Source organism: Amphiprion ocellaris, chromosome 12 (genome assembly GCF_022539595.1).
Source record: "Amphiprion ocellaris isolate individual 3 ecotype Okinawa chromosome 12, ASM2253959v1, whole genome shotgun sequence".
Lineage (NCBI taxonomy): Eukaryota > Metazoa > Chordata > Actinopteri > Pomacentridae > Amphiprion > Amphiprion ocellaris.
Window position 1 is genome coordinate 12,820,116 of NC_072777.1, and position 19,644 is coordinate 12,839,759.

General features: G+C 39.1%; 1 protein-coding gene across 1 annotated transcript; it reads left to right on the forward strand.

The window, feature by feature from the left end:
* The first annotated feature begins 1,597 nt into the window (after window positions 1-1,597).
* On the forward strand, window positions 1,598-19,301 carry znf512 (zinc finger protein 512). Its single transcript, XM_023280002.3, has 16 exons — window positions 1,598-1,864; window positions 4,707-4,836; window positions 4,976-5,031; window positions 5,207-5,265; window positions 7,137-7,711; window positions 7,934-8,023; window positions 8,924-9,022; window positions 9,401-9,525; window positions 9,715-9,801; window positions 10,119-10,217; window positions 10,347-10,514; window positions 11,074-11,271; window positions 11,479-11,580; window positions 11,998-12,060; window positions 12,354-12,452; window positions 13,243-19,301. Exons 2-16 carry the CDS (start codon window positions 4,737-4,739, stop codon window positions 13,963-13,965), a joined length of 2,643 nt encoding a protein of 880 aa, XP_023135770.2. The 5' UTR covers window positions 1,598-1,864; window positions 4,707-4,736; the 3' UTR covers window positions 13,966-19,301.
* Window positions 19,302-19,644: the final 343 nt, after the last annotated feature.

Genomic DNA, 19,644 nt, shown 5'->3' on the forward strand with positions numbered 1-19,644 from the left:
CATACTAAGACATTTTGGACAATTTCTGCATCCAACTTTATGGGAACAGTTTGAGAATGGCTCCTTCCTGTTCCAACACGACTGCGCACCACTGCACACAGGAAGGTCAATAAAGACATAGAAGAGTGAGTTTGGTGTAGAAGAATTTGACTTACTGGCACAGAGTCCTGACCTCAACCTGATAGAACACTTTTAGGATGAAATAGAGTGGAGACCAAGAGCCAGGCATTCTTGTCCAACATCAGTGTGTGACCTCACAAATGGGCTTCTGGAAGAAAGGTGAAAAATTCCCATAAACACACTCCTACACCTTGTGGACAGCCTTCCCAGAAGAGTTGAGACTGTTATAGCTGCAAAGGGTGGGTCAGCTCCATATTAAACCCTACGGATTAAGAATGGGATGACGTTAAAGTTTATGTGCGTGTAAAGGCAGACGTCCAAATACTTTTGACACTATAGTGCATAAACCAGGGGTAAACAATATACACACACAGAAATATAATCATGGATAAATCTATTTTGCCTTCAGCTGCTGCTTTCCTTGTGGACCTTGTTTTTATTTATACTATTGCATCTGATCTGAGTGGAGGCCTCTGATTGGTCAAAATATATTCTATTGATCTATCTATAGATTCTAGATTTTCTTAAGCCTGAGAACAGAGAACTCAAAAAGACCGGACTCCTGTCAGACATGAATTACAACATGCTGAAAGCCTTGTATGAAATTTTTGCTTAGTGATGCAAAAAAAAAACAAAATAAAAAAAGTCTACCCAGCTTTAACCTGCTAAAACATTAAATGGTGCGTGTGTGCAGAAACAAACTTAGTGTACATGTCACAGTAACTTGAGATATTTTGCCCTATGATCACAACAAAAATATCCTGCCTGCCCCTAGTTTAAACTGTTGCATGCATCATAATATACTAAAGGTTTATAAATGGTTGTAAAATCTTAACTAGCAAAGTAGTAGAATAGTTACTTTAGTAGTGAAAAAACTTTTTTCGTCTAATATGTAGAGGAATAGAAGTATCAGGTGGCTTGAAACAGATCAGAAAATACTGAGCAATAATACAAATGTCTTTTGCAATACTACTTTCTCAATATTGCAGTAATGTACAATGCAGAAGTAAATTATCATGTGTATATTATTTTATTACTTTGGGATAACATTGTTGTTGTTGCTGCTCTATTCTAGTTGTATTGTAGCTAATTTATTTTTAGTAAATGTTTTACTTTTATTGATATTCTGTTTTAGGCACTGTTGTTTGCTTGTATGCTTTAGTACTTAATGTTTTCTGTTCTTGGTTTATTTTCATGTCATTGTACTTTTTATTAATCAACGGCTGATAAAAGAATTTCCTTCAGAACTATTAAAATTCTGTATCATCTTAAAACTTGAGTAAATGTTCTCAACTCCCAAATCGAGTATTAATGTAAGCATTAGTGCATCTAATTAAGCATTTAGTTGCTAGCAGTAGAAAATGATGCAAGGAGTTTTGCATTCTTCTGATAGCTTTTCTACTACTGCTTGTCTTCAGATTCCAAAGCCAGTGTGCGAGTGTGGGTGTGTCCGACGGGCCGTGAAGGCAGCAGCAGATGCGGCTCTTATTTGTTCTCTCCAGCAGGAGGGCGTTCCGCTCGACAACACTGAGACACTGAGCACGATTATACCGGCGTTCACCGATTCATATTTAGATGCTGCCGAAGCTTGGGCTGTGTGTGTGAGCGCTCTGACAGCCGGAGCAATCCTTCCTTCATGCTAGCCTTCCTGCTGCTTTCACTGCCGGGGGAAAGGCGACGGAGGAGGCCGGGCTCGAAGACATGGAGGCTGGCCGTCCTTGCAGAGAGACTGAACTGTAGGACGGTAGGCTCTCTGGCATTTCTTCCTCCGTTAAGAAACAATGAAAGGCAGGCAGGACAGGTTAGGGACTCTCTGCTGTTAGCTAGCTAACACCAGCTCTGTTTTTTTTTTTTTTTTTTTTAGCTTTGTTTATTTTCTTCCCCGTCGTCGTCAAAAGCCAAGTGTTATTTTTTTTAATGCACACAGACGATGATGATGGTGGCTCAAGTCCTTTTTCTTCAGTCCGGGAATGGCTGGTTTTCACAGCTTTGCTGGACCAAGGAGGAGGGGAAAAACACCACATACTTTATATTTGAACAGTTTTCTGCCCCTGTTTTGAAGGCTGTGTTCAGTTAGTCCTCCATTAAAGCAGCAGGATTCAACGTGACATGAGACACGTACATTCACAAACACCGTTCAGATGTCAAGCATGATGGAAACAGTGTAAACACAGCAGGCTGGAGCTGCAGGGCACATCAAGGCTCTGACAGACCTGCTTTATTCACAAATACACTCACATTTCTCCGAATTACTTCAGTGTACAATTAGAACTGAGAAATTACACCAAATCTAACGTTTAGTAAAACACATGCATAATCCATGTTTGAAATGAGCAAGAAGAAGAAACATTTAGATGAATCAATATTAATAAATGGACTGCCAGCCCCTTTATAAGCTGCATATACATTACTTGTGTCCTTGTATATTTGTCTTGTTTTCTAAACAGTCTCTATATTAAATAAGGCTTAATTCAGTTTTCAGTTGAAATTTCCCTCTGTTAATATTAGCTCACATATTGTACAAAGATTTCAATTTCAGTTCAGTCCTTAACTTTAAAGAACCGTGTTCCAGTGAATCAGATTAATTTATAAATCACATGCTTTTTTCTGTTTAGTTTGAAAACCATGCTAATGCTACAGAACAAATGGGCCAACTTTATTAGGGAGATCAATAACCAACATTTTATTCTGTGCTTCAGTAGAAGCAACTGGACTTTTCTTTTTAGTTCCTGAAAATATTTCGCTTCTCATCCAAGAGACTTCTTCAGTTCTAACTTCATTAGTTCTGATGATATTTATTGTCACCCCCAGTCACATGGCTACTGGTTTATTAATGACTCACATGCCTCTGGGTGCAAATGGCTGTGAAACTGCCAGGTCAGGAATGACATTTGGGAATGACGTATATTTGAAATAAAAATGAAAATCTTGGTGTCACATTTTAAAATATCCCAAACGCCTTTTTTGAAATGCCTTTGGTATTTATGGTGTATATGTGTTCTTTAAACATTTCGTAATCAGCGTTAGTAGGCTGCTACTTTTGATGTGTAACTATGGCTGAACAGTTGACCAATTTTTAGTTAAATTTGAAACAATGCAACTAGCAAATCATAAAGGCTGCATTTTGATATACATTGTGTAGCGTGTCTGATCTAGGCTTTACAGTGTTAGTGCTTTTACAGATTCATGCTGTCCTCTTTGTGACATTCATATTTTTGATAGCGTCTCATGTGATACAGCTCAAACACACATTTTAAATCTTTTCCACGGTGACTCTTGGACTGAAGCTTGACTTATCTTAATATCACACCAATTAAACCAAAATCTATGTCAGAAAATCCCTAAATCATTCAGCCCTGCATGTTGCCCTGATATTTGTGACTACAAGTGGAGAGAGGTGGCTACATCAGTGACAAAATAGCACATTTTTAAATTAATATATTTTATCAGGAATTCCTGGGAAAAAATAATTTAGTGTTATAATTGGATTGGATGTTATTTGACTTAACAGAGTTACTGCTTCATGACCCCTCGTAATGACTCTTATCAAGTGAATGAGAGTTAAGTGAACAGAGGTTAATTAAACTGAAACTCAGAGGGGCAGTCGAGAAAGCAAATCAGAGGACTATATAATTGATGTGACACATTATTAAAATTGAATAAAAACAACATGACACTGAAGCGCTGACACCACAATGCAGTGAATAAATACATAATCCCAGCTTTGCCTTTTTAGGGGTCTTCTTCTGCTTCAGTTGCACAGATGTTGTGATGGACGGCAGATGATTGTCCTGCAATGTATGAAGTATCCAAGAATCACATCATTACTGTGTGTTACTTTGTGTCTCTCACCCCAACAAATAAGTCATTAAATGTGTTAATATTTGACTAGATTGGCCAGATTTCAAACTTACCAGTTTCTGAGAATTTCTAAAGCTCAGCAAAGCATACTAAGACAAGGTAATAGCAGATATAGAGTTGGCACAAATGGTTTTATCTGGCACATGTGTTTGTTTTTAATCTAACACCTACGATAAACTTGAGATCATTTAAAAGGGCTCTGTCAGTGTTAATTATCTTTACATGATGTACAATTATCCATAACAGGTTAGCCAAGATATTCAAAATCAGTCCTGACATGAAGTTCAGAAGAAAAAAAGACTAAAGAAAGTCACATTGTCTTAGATTTTTGCCTTTCAGGAATAATGAATTACTCTGTCAATTACACTGACACAATCATTTGATTTCAGTTAAATATGGTGAACCTGTTGTGCTAATTCAAGTTAAGTAATGCTCTACAGAAATGCCTTTCAAGCATGGAACAAACATAAAAGTTGGTCTCTTAGTTTCACACACAAACAGCCACACAGTGGCACAAAAGCACTCTTTTGGTTGGCATTTTAGGACTATTAAAAGTGACTTTCCTGAGTGTTTTCACAAATTTCGTCAGTCACAAACATAGCAGTAGAAATAACGGAATTCTGTGGCTCTGTGGAAGCATAATTTAAAATACAGCTGAACCCAAAATGCATGAATGTATGTCCACTACTGCAAATGTTTGTGTTTTGTTTTTGATGTGCTGTCAGTGATTTCTTCGGGGTGTTGACCCCCCTAGCATGGACCCCGCCCACACTGGAGGGGATATGTCACCGTTGTATGTGCCAAGAAAAAGGAAGCCTGTCCAGTCACAACCAAAAAGTGGAGTGCCATGTCCAGGTAAAGGAAACACTGTTCAGTCACATCTTTAAGTAGCAAGGTACAACTAACGCTGTTGTCATTTTGACAGTGGCCATTTTCACCTTTTTATAGTGTGTTTCACTGATCTTGAGTAAGTATGTCTTCTCTTCTCCAACAGTTGTCCAGCGAATGCCAGAAAGAGCCTGTGAATTAAATTCAGTTGGGTACCCAGAGGTAAGAATGAAAACATGCACAATATATAGAACAGAACATGCATCCTGTCTATTTTTTTTTATTTTTTTGCTTTGCTTTTTGTATTGCTAAATTATTATATCTAACATAGCCATGCCGTATGCGAGTCCACTTATACATTCTAACAATAAAAATCTGTTAACTGTGACTGTTTCAGAATGACGAGTCTCAAACCCAAGAAGCAGTAAAGATGAAAAGAACTTATGGGAGAAAAAGGTAAGAGATTCATTAATCTGTTGATTTCCAGACTTGTTTGACACTACACAGCAGATCTCTTCATGATCGTGATAATGTGCCTCTTGACATTATATTGCAAAATCCATCGTTATTGCCACATAAGGAGCCCACTAGTGCATGTTATTACCCTTTTCAAAATGTTGCAAACACAAGCCACTTGTTGAGATATTCCTGTCTCTTTTAGCACCTTTAATGTCTCTGGAACTGTTTTTATCAGCTGCTTTCATTGCTCACTTTAGTTTTCACTAAATTCATCCATGTTGCATGATTTAAGATGTGGTTTATGTAGCCTTCAGTCTTACTAAACTGCATAGAGGAACAAACTGATAAAAACTGAGAATAATTTTTGAATCAGTTCTATTTCAGGGTCTCTGTCAAAAGGTCAGAAATAATTGGAAAATGCATAGATTTCTGTTCAGTAAGTTTACACAGACTAGTCAACCCACAAAGGCCCATTTTATTTACTAAATATTAAAACTTTAGTAGATGTGACTGATGTGTAGGTGGCTAACGACAAGCAATGAAAGACTTCACACAATGAGATGTATTGTGAAGTAAACGGCTATAACAGAAATAAAGATGTGGTCTGATAACAAAAGCCAGTTAAACAGTTACTACACACTAGTCTCTATAATTTTGTTTTAGGGTTGTTTGTGCTGCCAGTTATTCAATATATGCTTCATGCTTCAGGTGTACATACTGTAGTTTAGTGTCACCTTGTACTTTTTGCAGCACACCTGACCCAGAATGAAAACTGTGATTCAGTGGTTTTATAAATTCATGCCGTCCTCATTTTAGGAGAGTCACACGTTTGATGGTGTCTCATGCAGCGCTGTTCCTTCACATTTTGACTATGTTAAACAGTAAATATTGAACTGAAGCTTGACTTTGAAATATTATTTCACAAATTAAATCACAGTGTCTGTCAGAAAATTGCAATTACATATTTTTTTAGTAAATCATTCAGCCCTGTTTCATATTGATGTTGATGTGAGCCAAATGCCTGCTAATGGTTGAAGTGACATTGAGGTATTTTGGTTCATTATTTATCATAAATAGAGGTTATTACAGTGACCTTTTTAAAATAAACAGTAGGCTGGCCTCAGGTTCACATTTTACATCCTGTGACATCCTGTGACAGTTTTAAACATCAGGTTGTGTTGAAACAGAAAAACAATATCTTCCTGACTGACATTGGGAACAGTCCTGAACTGTGCTTTAAGGTCTTATTCATCTGTTTTCATGCTTAAAACAACCTTTAAAGAAATACTTCAGTAGGAACATCAGTTGAGACCTCACACTGAGATCCTGCGGCTGCGTTCTTATCAAAAAAACAACATGTCTCAGATCACTTGGAACAGAGCAGATCAGTGCTTATTACAAAATCAAAATGAGAAACTTTGCATGGTCTAAAAGGAGTCATGCCGCATCTGCATTGTGAACCATTCAGCTCCTGGGCTTTGACTCAACCACAGCACAGTCAGGCTGTCATTTGTTCATTTTTTGCTTTCATATGTAAAACTTTTTTGTGTTGTAGATCTTTTAATTAGGACAATTTGCTGTAGAATTCGTTTGCAAAGGCTTTTTTCAAGTGCGAGTGATAAACATCGTCTCTTTGCTGTTGAACAGTGTGGAAAAACTAATGGACTATATATTTTTTTAAATTAGATAACTTTAAGTGCTTTATAAATGTGACTTTTTTGTTCAAGATCATTTATATAATAAATATGTGTCCAGTTGCATCTGATCCATAAAGTCAGGTGTAAACTCACTGTGCAATAACAGGTTTGCTAACTTTTTCAGCCTCATTTCTGAAATGATAGGTGTGTCTTTTTTAACTTATTTATCAGGTATGAGGACCTTCAGAGTGTTTCCATAGGAACAGTAGATTACCCGACCACCAGCTGCTCTGTGATGTCATCAGACGGCCTGGCCAATGGGTCAGACCCAGAGTCCATGGCTCCACCTACTGCAAGGCTCCCTCCAAGACTGGTGGTGAAGGATGTTTGGCCTCAAGGCCTGGATGCCAGTCGGGAGCAGTCCCAGCCTCAGGACCAGAGCTGGAACTCCAGTAGGGACCGAGGCCCCGACGCCTGGGCTCCAGGCAGAGACCGACCCCAGGACCAGGTCTGGAACTCAGGCAGAGACAGAGCAGGACACTCCAGTCAAGACCAGACATGGATACAGGGCAGAGACAGAGCTCATGTTGAAACAGACCAGACCTGGATGAGGGGCGGGGAGCGAAGTCCTGAGCAGGGATGGGGGGCAGGCAGAGATCGGGGCCAAGATCAGGCTTGGAATGGAGGCAGAGATCCGGAAAGAGATCGGACCTCCTCAGGGCCAGAGCAGGGGTGGGGCAGTGGCCGAGGCCAAGACGAAGGCTGGAGCAACACAAGCAGGGACAGAGGAAACGTCTGGAGACCTGGTGAATATTCACACCCATTAAACATGATTTAATCTGTACTCCATGACAGTGATTTTAATGTTTGAGTTTAAATGAACCTCTTTAAGATCCCAGTTTTATACAATGTCATGCTCAAAATATTGTGGCTCGTATTATTTTATGTATTGTTGTATGATGTCCTGTACAGAGTGGACGGCTCTTTGTTTATGTTTTGAAGATTGATTCAGTGATCTCATTTTAAAGATCTGAACATGAAGAAAGTCCAGAGAGCGGAGATGGAGCGCAGCCCCCCTGTCAATAACTTCCCACAGCCACCAGAGGGCAGAGACTCCTGTAAGAGACCATCTAGTCCACTATTTAATAGGCTAAGACATTTATTGCTTTTCCTTCTGAAGAATGCTTGAATTAAGCATTCTCCAGCGCACGTATCTCAGTGTTAAGCAGAAATGCAGTACTGATTCTAAATGAAATAGATACTCCAAAGTAATCCTTTTAAATGAGAAATCAGAATTTGAAAAGTTGTATCTCGATTTGTCCTGAGATCATTGCAGAACAACAACCCAGGTCTGTTGTTGAAGTATATTGGCTTCCTATAGTTGTCGGCAGCTGCACTCTCAGGCGCTAATATGTTGTGACAGAGCCTTTTAATAGAGCATAGCCACTGACTGTATTACTGCTTGGTTGAAGAATAATACTTTTAATCATTACAGTGATACCAACATTATTCTAGCAAGATGTTAAACCTTTATTATTCAGGGATTTGTCTTCGAATGCCAGGCTGTCTTTTGCAGGAAACCCATGATTACTCTCCAACAGCCACAAACATTCATGGACGTACAAGGTTTTGCCGCAACAGTAATTAATCATGTTGAGTAACACTGAGTTAAATGAACCTAATATCGGCAGTTGTGATCTTTTGGCAGCAGTCTGTGGAGTCTAATCAGTGAGGGCAGGCATTCAACTGCTGTGTCATGTAACTGTTTCCACCAGAAAACAACATTCAGATTTGTTATTTTTTTAAGAGCCCATAATATGCACATTTACAGGTTCATCATTTCAGTTTCGGCATCTGCTAGAATATGTTTACATGTTTTATTGTTCAGTAAACACATCTGAAAAGCCTCGTCTGCTCTGACTGGTCAGCTGGGGCCCAGAGAGTGTGTATTTTTATTTTTTTAATGACAAAGAAATAGCAAAACAATAATCCATCCCATGTAAATCCCGTTGGTTCAGATATAGCCAGCATTGGTGAGGCCTCAACAGCGCAGCTAAATGAAGACCAGAAACCTCCGATCCTCCCGACCAAGAAGGAACCTCCATCCTACCCTGCAGGTGAAAGCTACTATAGTTACTAACTCTTATAATAATTAAAGATGATTACTAAATATAGAAAAAATCCCTGGTTGTATGCTTTCCTAACTACAACTGTCTCATACACGTAACAAATGGGGAAGAAACTCCTTTTTTGTAACTTGACTGAAACTGATCTTCCCAGGAGAGAAACATTTTTTGTTCTTTACTCTCTAAAATAAACTCTAAAATAAAATTAAATAACACCAGAATGATCTTAGTTTTCTATTGAAGTTGATGATAAAACACAAGGGGAAGCTTGTTGTATGTCAGAATAGGTAAGGATTTGACTGCTTCTATTTACTGAAGATTCCTATTGTGTAAAATAAAATGAATCTTTTATTTGTCGACATCCACCAGGAAGCCAAGAGGAGCGTTGGCAGCTCCAGATTGTTGCCAAAGGAAGAGTCACGTGTCCAAAATGTAAAAGTGTGAGCAGGAAGACTGTGGAGGGGCTCAAGAAGCACATGGAGAACTGCCGACTGGTGAGAGCTCAGTGTTGAGCATTTTTGTTACTGTTTTGGATAAAATGTAGAGCAACCAAAGCTTCTTGGTTTTCTATGGAAAACTCTCTCCTTGAAACGAGACCTTCTAGACATTTTTCGTTTTACGTCTTTGGTTTAGAGCACATACCAAGTTAAAGATTTATTGTAATGTAATGCTGTTGTCTGCAGCAACCTTTTACCTGTCAGCACTGTGGCAAACAGCTCAAGTCTTCAACAGGGATGAAGTATCACATCATGGCTGACCACAGCCACTTGGTGAGACTATTCTGCCCTAACTCTGCTGTTTCTTTTTCTCAGCTTTATTCATTTTCTGGATCTCAGTTGCACTGTAACTTTGAATTTTTGCCAGACTGTTCTGATGATTTTTTTAGTTTTGTATCAATTGCTGAACTGCTTAGCTCTATTTCTAGAATATAACTTAACAGATTACAACTATTACAACTATTAGCTTTCATAAAAAATAAAAAATATTCTCTGTGATCCAATGTGTACTATAATAATCCAAGATATACACTTAGTGGAGCTGATGGGTAAGATAATAGTATGTGAACCTCATTTTTTGCCCTTTCTAGCCCTCAGCAGATGATGCCAAGGACCTTGACGATCGTGCCGTCAAAGACAAACTGCGTAAAATCCTGAAGAGACTGGGAAAATTAAAATGCTCTAAAGAGGTAAACTGTGACCATTTGTGCTGAAGTTCTACATTACCTGTCCGTATTTGACAGCTGACAGCTAAATTGTTTACTTTTAAGTTGAAAAATTTGGTAAAATAATATGACATTAAAGATATTTCTTTCTAGGGCTGTAGTGCTGCGTTCACTAGCATCATGGGATACGTGTACCACATGAAGAAGTGCGGTAAAGAGGAGTCTGAGCTGGAGAAGATGCTGCTGAATTGCTCTCACTGTGGGAAAACTTACAAATCCAAGGCTGGTCTAGAGTACCATCTGAAATCAGAGCATGCTCCCGTAAGTCATGTGTCTTACCTTAGCCACTATCCATCCATCCATCCATCCATCCATCCATCCATCCATCCATCCATCATCTGTACACCGGTTGATCCTCAGTCTAACCCTGTTATATATCTGTTATATCTATTCTATGTGCTATAGACACATTACCAATCTCCACTTAATTTAGCATCAGCTTGAAAGCGAAAACACAAATGAAACATTTTTTTATATAATTGTAAATAAATTCAGGCGTCAAGGGGTTAAAGCTTTTAAGTTATTTTTTGGCCTTTTTGCCTTTATCATAGTGCACAGTGGAGGGAGAGACAGGAAATGTGGGTAGAAGAGTAGGGCAAAGACATGCAATAAATGGCCATGGGGCAGACTCGAACCCATGACCACTGCACTGGGGACTATAGCCCCTGTTTATAAGTCGTCTGCTCAACCTGTTGAGCTACAAGAGTGCCCGTAATTTAAAAGTTTTTAGTCCTTTGCATTCCTGTGGAATCGGCTGTATGTTTAGCTTTATCTCCATCGAGTCAGCCCTCTTGATCCTCTGTGTTCTCCTGTTAACCAGACACCACAAAAGACTGAGGAAGATGAGGCTCTGAAGGCCAAGAGGGAGGCCAACCCGGAGAGGACGGCCAGCGGGAGGGTGCAGCGAGCTTCGGCTCAGGTGGCCAACTTCCACCTGGCTGAGATTGCCAACAACGAGCTGCCCAAAGACTGGCCCAAGAGGAAGTTTCAGTCAGACCTGGTGCCAGATGACAAAAAGGCAAGAGAAGATTTGGTTTCACATTCAGTGAGAGGATTTGTGAGGGTGTATTCACAAATTTGAAGGAAGAGTTTTAGATAAGAGTAAACCTTTACACTGTTTTGACAACCAAACAGACGCACTCTTTTGCCAGCATAAACTAAAAGTGTGTCTTAATTGATCTCTAAGTTTTGATTTATGTCTTTTTTCCATGCTGTCTCTTCCCAGTTGAAATATGCCCGACCAGGCCTGCCTGCTTTCAGCCAGGAGGTACTGAGGAAGTGGAAAAATGAGGTGAAACTGCAGAGGAAAGTCCAGTGTCCCAATCAGGTAGAAAACAATACAACAGTTAAACATTTGTTTATTTACTGTATGGTTATGATGGCTGCTATGTGTGCAGACTGGCAACTGGAACAGGGGTACAAGACAGTATGTATAATAAGGTATAAAATATCAGTTAAGCATCGCCATGAGGATTATCGCTCTGAAGATTCATTTCAATAAAACAATAAGTGGAAAGTTCACTTACTATTTCAGTGCACTGCACATTTATCTGTATGCGCCGTTTATGAATATATTTATTTAGTAATGTATCATTTATCATGTTATTCATTTGTTTCAATCCAAGCCAAGCTTAGTTCTTCATAAACCGTAAATGTGTTGTACATTTTGACATCAAGAAGCAGGTTATTATGTGAAATTCTGAACCCACAGTCAGTGATGAAATGTCATTTGTATCTTTCTCAGGGTTGTGGCTGCACCTATACCAGTGTGTCTGGACTGAAAGCACATCTGGGACTCTGCACAAGGGTGCGTCATTTTCTTTCTTTAGTTTGGAGTAAAAGATGTGATCCATTTATTGCACAAAAATAGTGTTTGTTGGGATTACTGAATTTGGAAAGCTGTAAATGTAGCGTATTTCTCCTTCTGAAAATAATACCAGCAGTTGAGTGAAGAAAATTGGTTGGATGAGCCCATATCAGCCAACCAGACAGCGTAGACACTACAGCCCAAGTGTGCAGTGACAGTTTTTACAAGTACAGTGTATTCCAGGACAAGAGAGCCATCTGAAGACTCATTTATTTCTTTTGATCCTATTTTAGGGTGACTTTGAGGCTGGAAAATACAGATGCCTGATCTGCAATAAGGAGTTTAACTCTGAAAGTGGAGTGAAATACCACATCAACTCTGTCCATTCACAGGTAATTTAAAGTTCACACGTGTCTTACTTTGCATCTTCATAGTGTTTGTTTACTTCACGATGTTACGCCAGATGACTTCAGCAATAACAAGAGAAGCACTCAGAGACCGCAGTACTCCGCTAACTCCGGCTGCTCAGTCGTTGTATCATTTCCGACGGCTGAAATCTTGAAAAAATTTAGGGCAGAAATCATGGCACCATAGAATGCGCCATTTAATACAGAATTACCCACAAACAAAATGACCTTGCGATGAGCACAGCAGTGTGTTATGCATGTGTACGTTATGTACGGATACTGAATCGCGTGACCTAAATATGTAGCGGGTGGTGTGAGTTGATTGCACTGGGAAACACCCCCACAATTTAATCAATTGTTCCTTATATCATTTCTGACGGATAAGTCCCGATAAGTCATCAGTGGTGGATTTGTGGTATCATCGTAATCATGTGATCGCCAGCAGGCAGCTGACGTAGTGTTCACTTGTTGTCATAGTTACAGTGACGCCATGCCGCTGTCTCGCAATGATGTAGAAATTTTTAACAAATCCATGGATCCAGACTATAAGCCACATCACTGTCAAAATCTAATCAGTTGGTCGTGGTGTCATTTCTGACCCTCCCTGAAAATTTCATCCAAATCCGTTTGTGAGTAATGTAGCGATCAGACAGACAGACAGACAAATCAACACTGATCGTCACATAACTCCGCCAAGGCTCCGCCTCCTTGGCGGAGTAACAACTCTACTTTGACTTTGTCTTCTGTTTTTTTCTCCTGCTGTGTGTCTCACCAGGACTGGTTTGTGACGAACAAGAAGGCCTCCAAAAAGTTTGAGAAATTCCTCAAAAACCAGCCCAAGGAATTTTCCCATAATGTGGACAAACAGAATATGGATCATTACCACCATCACCACCTGCAGCAGCATCATCATCAGCAGCACCACCACCACCACCACCACCACCATCAACAGCAGCATCATCATCAGCTCCAGCACCAGCCTCTGCAGCACCCACTGCAGCCTCTGCATCACCTCCAGCACCAAACCCAGTTCCTCCACCCAGAGCGACAGAACCTCTCTCCACAAGTGGACACCCAGCTCCAGCAGCCGATGCTCCACTACACCCCTCTGGAACCTCCTACGGGGCCGATGTGGGTGGATATGGACCGAAGAGAATCTGTGCCGCTACCAGAGCAGGGCCCCATCGACATGGATATGGCTGTTGATGAGAAACCTGAAGAGGACAGCAGCGGGATGGTGGAGATTAAAAGGAGAGAGAAGGGGGACAGAGGAGGGGACAGGGGGAAGACTGGCAGGAAGCAGAAAGATTGCTTTGGTTATAGCGGTGGCAGCGGCAGCAGCAGCAGTAGCAGTAGCAGCAGTAATACCGGCAGCTCATCGAGTGAATCGGAGGTGGAGCAGCAGGACAGGCAGAGACAGATCGACCAGTGGAACCTGAAACGACCAGGAATCATGGAGCCCCACACTGAGGCTGGAAAACGGCAGAGAAACGCTTAAAAAGACCCTGGATTAGCACAGAGAAACTACACTTCCAACTGTTTTCAGCTGATTTTAATGGAGGTTGATAAAGGTAGGACAGGTGTCCGTCCCTGCTTGATTAGTTGAGACAGTGTGACAAATAAAAAGACATGTTCTACGTTTTCCACAAGAGAAAGAGGTAAGAAGGCAGCTGAGGACAAACACTAGAAACCTGTAACATTTCATATAATAATGGTTACCTTAAAGACAACCTCAAGCTGTCGGCGTGGATATGAGACTTGTCGTTCTTGAAATGGTTGTCATTGTATAGCCTGGAAAAATGTAGTTATAATGTTTATCTGTGTGTTTATCTGGAAGAGATTGTTTTTACCCACTTTAAATGTGTTATTCTTTTAAAAAGTTTGATAAACACTTCTCGTCTTTCATGTTTACCTTAAAGGGAAAAGTTAACCTACAGAGAGAATGCTACAGTATAGTATTTTGTTAGACTTGTGTAGTCGCACTCTCTCTGAAAAGATTTTGTGCCTCTTAAGTATGATCTATATAACTTCATACTACTCATCCTCACTTTTACTTACAACTGACTGGCCTTTCTTGGCTGAACAATGTTCTGGTCGGATTTGATAGAAGAAAGGATCACTTTTCTCTGGATTGGATTCTCTTTCTGTTCCTTTCTTTATCATGTTTTCTTTTCAGATGTTTCATACATTTCATTTTCTAACTGTGTATTAGCAGTGAATGCAGCTTTGTTCATTGCTGGCATTAAGTTGCCGTTCACGAACCAAATCTGCCGGCAACTTGTGGTAACATGAGAGGTTTGCATCTGTGTAATTCCCCAGTGCAGGTAAATTACGTTTGAAGAACAGTAAAATAGGAAGTTTACTACCACTAGTGTTAAGGGTGGAGTCTGCGATTCTGGAGGAAGAGTGGTGATATTTACATAGTGAGCATGTGGCAGAGTTTAGCCTTGATTATACTCCCTCATGCATGCACACATGGGCACTACTGCAGAAACCATGGACGCGTAGCTGTCAATTTTATACTAATTTCTAATCCCTTTGGAGTCCACTTGGAGTACATGTTCCTTAAATGCCTCCATTTTCTGTGTATGTACACTACTACGGAGCATGTGCACCACTGTCCATGTAACATATTTTGGGCTGCACGTGGACATCCACAGAGGAGAAGCCCTCAGACAACGAAATTTATGTCACCCAGACCCTCGCATTCTCACAGATGTTGAAAGTGCACCGCAGGCATTAAAATCCCTCCCGCTTCCACTGCCCCTTTGGTCTCATCACCCTTCCATTCCCTCATCCTGTGCACGAGCATGATTGTGCACAGAACACGTTTCAGTAGTGTTGTGTGGATTGCCGCTTTCTTTGTCTCCCATTTGCAGCCACATTGTCTGGCTTTAAATCTAAAGCAACAGCTTGTCCATCCTCCCCAGTTCTTCTGTGCAGGAAATCTATAGCTGATGTACAGAATGTATTTCACCTTAAAACCGTCAAGATTTGTGTTCTGTTTCAGTTTGTGTAGGATTGTTTGAGAAATGCTAAGCAGAGAACTTTAGAGGTTTTTGGTAGTTTCCAAGAAACGTAAACAACAAAAAAGTACAAATGAGATTAATGTCTCTATGTAGAACTTAAAATTGATTCTAACAGTCGGTGATGTATATCTCTCTAAATGGAGTTTTGACACGTGTATTCCTGTGTTGTATTAGACATTGTTGAGATGTGAGAGTTTTTAATTTGCAATAATTTTGTAATAATTTCAGAAATTGACTAACAGTCTTAATTTAAAGGTCACTTGCTGACTTTTTCCATACTTATAGTCACACACTGTGGTTGTTCTCAGTGGATGGAGTTGCTCAAGCTCACTACATTTGTAGAAAAAGACATCAAGTGTGACTGAAAACTAGAGGGAATGCCAGCAAGTGTAACTTTAGTTCATTTTTTATGCTGAAAACTTCATTTTTTTATTCATCTGAGACATTCCACGTACGACAAAACACTCATTTTCATTAGTATGGAAATGAAGTAAGCACACGTTAGAATTAAACACCAATAAATGTTACTCCGCAGATAGACGCACTTGATTTATGGGCAAACCAAAAACTACAGCTGCCTTTCCCTTCCCAGATACACTCTGATGCAGGCAGACGCTTGGCCAGCTGAATATAATGCAACAGCACAGAAACATTACAAGTAAACAAATGTAAGAAGACATTTTAATATCTTCCGTTTAACAGACGACTCCAAACTGCGGTGGTTTACAGATTATGTTTGAATGCAGACAGGCAGGCAGATCACCACTATCACTGATGACAGCTAAGTGATGAAGGAAAGCTAAAAAGCATTTAACATGGAGAATATGAGTTTTTATCCTCAGTTCAGTCTTCAAAGGATATTTAACCGATAGCATGTACCCTAATGTTTGTGTACTCTGCATTTTGAATCTACTGTAGTGAGATATGGTTGTCAGTCATTTCTTTGTGATGTTCTAACACTGTCTTGTATGTTTTGTTTGTTTTTTTACTTTTTGCATTTATGAATGTGTTTAGTTATGGGTTTTCCCTCTCTTGTGCACTTCTGATCTGCCAGATAATAGAATTATTCAACAAAAGTTACTCTTTAATCTGTGAAACTATGTGAAAGAAATACTCTGTCACTGATATTTACTGTATCTGATTGTTTAAAATGTTCTACCCTCCATTGGCCTCCATCAGATGACTTTTGGTTAAGTTTAAAATAGAAAACCTCTGAGGGCATGGGAAGTATTTCAGAAAGTCTTGAGGGTTTTTTTACTCACTGTTGGTGACAAGAAGTGATGGAAAACATACAGCGATTTCTTTTCAACATCCAGTGCACCAGATAACTGAACGCTGTTACTGGATTTTGTTTAGAATCTAACGTTTCATTTATCCAGGATGGACTGAGATTGAGAGCTCTTCACAGGGTCTTGGTCATGTTACTATTACCCTACCTGTCCTCCATGTTTGGTCCTAACCACTACAAGACTCTTTTGATGAACTTTATAGTGTAAATCAGTGTGAATACAACTTCCTAATAATTGTTATAAGATGATCGTTAGAATTCTGATTCAAAATCAGATCAAATACAGCAAATATCTGCTTTTCATCAGTGATTGCGTACGCTCTATGGCCACTTGATTAGGTTTGATACACAACCGTTCAGCCGTGAAGTCTACTTTTATGATATCTACAATGTTAAGGCTTTGTTTAATGCTGTCATTCAATTATGTGTATGTAACGAAATGTAAAATGGGGAATATAATGTAGCCAGCTTTAACTATGATGAACAGGGTCAAAAAAATATTATACAATACTTAATGCTTTTTTAAAAAGCAGTGTATTAATTATATAGTCTCTGTAAACAAGTTTGTTATGTTTGTGTCATTGCCTGAGATGCCTGTTTAGAGCATAACCCCACAACTACCTATTATTTTCATTGTTGAATAATCTGTGTATTACTTTCTTGATTAATTGATAAGTTGTTTACTCTGTAAGAGGCCAGAAAATGGTGAAAATTTTAAATCAGTGCCTCCCAAAGCTCAAGACAATGTCCTCAAATATCCTGTTTTGTTCTCAAAACAAAGATATTATGTTTACTTTCATAGATGAGTACACAAATTGAAAGCAATTCAAATTTAAGAAGTTGGAGTCAAATGATTCAGACCTTTTTTTCTTTAGAAAGTTACTCAAACCAATTCAATCAATTGTCTAAATAGTTGCAGAATAATTTGTTAGTTGACAACTAATTGTATTTCCCCAAAGCCAACACCAAAGTTGGTAAAAACCTGCCTCAGAAAGGAAGAAGTAAATTAGTAAAATTAGATTAGAAACTATACTGTTACATTACTGCGTCATAGACACGTGTTAGCATCCACACCGATAATACTCATAACTGAATGCACACATTTTCAATGCTGCCAGCAAAATCAAAACATTATAAATACTGAATTAGGAATGCTGAGCTGTTGTATTGAACTGCCTAAGACTGTACAGATCAAGTGGCTGCTGAGTGAGCAGTTAACCCAGCCCTCAGAGACTAAAAGAGACACAAATGAAGCTAATACTAGAAGAAATGGGTGACGTGATTTTATGTAACAGGTTTTTTTTTTTTTTTGCTTGTTTGTTTGTTTTTAGTTTTTGCTTGTGTCTTAGCCTCTTACAGCACCTGGTTTGAAGTTTTTTAGCTGAAATACTTCCCATGTCCACTCATGCTTGTGACCAAATGTTTATCGGCATGCATGCACTTTGAAGTGGAAAGCGGAACTTCACAGTACAGGCCTTTTTCACAGCAGAGATGTTAACTAGTTGTTCCTGCTAACATCAACGGTGCCTCTGTACTATTCAAGTAGGCTGGTAATTATTCAGTTATTTACAGATGTGCTTGTCTTGTCTGAAAATCTACAGTGAAATGAGGACTGACAATTTATTTTAACCTCCAAAAACACCTTTTTTTAAAGCTCAAGTGAAATTAAAACTCAGAATGTGATAAATTTGTGAGACTCAAACATGTTGCCACGATAACTAAACCATTCTTTAAATAATTCATTCTTTTGTCTTCCTCTCCAGATAGCGTCTGTTTCTTTTCATGCACAACTCTGTCATCCAGATCCAGTCAAACCTGAAAGCTGCTTTTGTTCTATTTTTGTATTATGTTGCAGAGGAGTTTTTAACCACTCTACAACCACGACAGAGGCGTTATTATCACAAATTATATCAAAGACAACCAGTAACAACTCCAGTTTTCACAGTAGGGAGGAGCAGTGGCAGTCGTCAAATATTGATCCAAATTCTACAGGTTGGAGTTCTTGATTTCTTAAGTGGTCTTGATGCTGTTTTTATGACTGTCCAGTATGTAAATTCTTGGTTGAAAACACTGATTTGATTCTGGCCGGCTGAAGTGAAGTTGTTGCCTTTTCATCCAGTGGTCGTACTAGATGTAATGCTGGAAACTGGAGTAGTGTTATTAATGGTGCAGTAAAGGAGCTCTGTGAACTAATGAAAATAATGAAAAGTTGTTCTAATGTGTTGTAACCCACCATCACCATCCATACTAAAAATAAATGATATTTAGGCCAGATTGAAACAGTCAGTTAGTAGCCTTGTGCCATCTGTAAACACAAAGACCTTGATTTTTTAACTTTGTGAGACAGGATTTCTATTGGAAAACTGTGTCAACCAATGCCACATTAAAAATCTGTATATTTAATATGTTCCGCCTTGGTTTTTTTTGTTTTTGTTTTTTTTTAGAGTGTATGTACTGCTATTTTATAGTACCAGCAGTGTAATAAAAGAAGATAATTAAAGATTTAACTCATGGTCATTTTGAGTTCTGTGTCGTAGTTGTATTGACCTGAGGACTGGCACACAGGATAATTACAACATCTGTTCACTGATGCAACTGTCTATCTGACTTGTATTTTGTATTTTCTAAACTACAGGTCCTGATTAAATTGCTTGCCTGCCCTTTCAGCTGCATTGTCAAGAGACTGCATGACGACTTCTGTAGTGGTAAATACTATTTCTCCACTTGCATCCTTTAAAAAAAAGGACTATGAACAGCTGCAGATGAAGTCATGACAGGTTTTTTGTGTACATTGCCCGACTCTGGACAACAAAATAGTTAAATTATTTTTTTGTAAAACATGAAAAGGCATTAAATTACT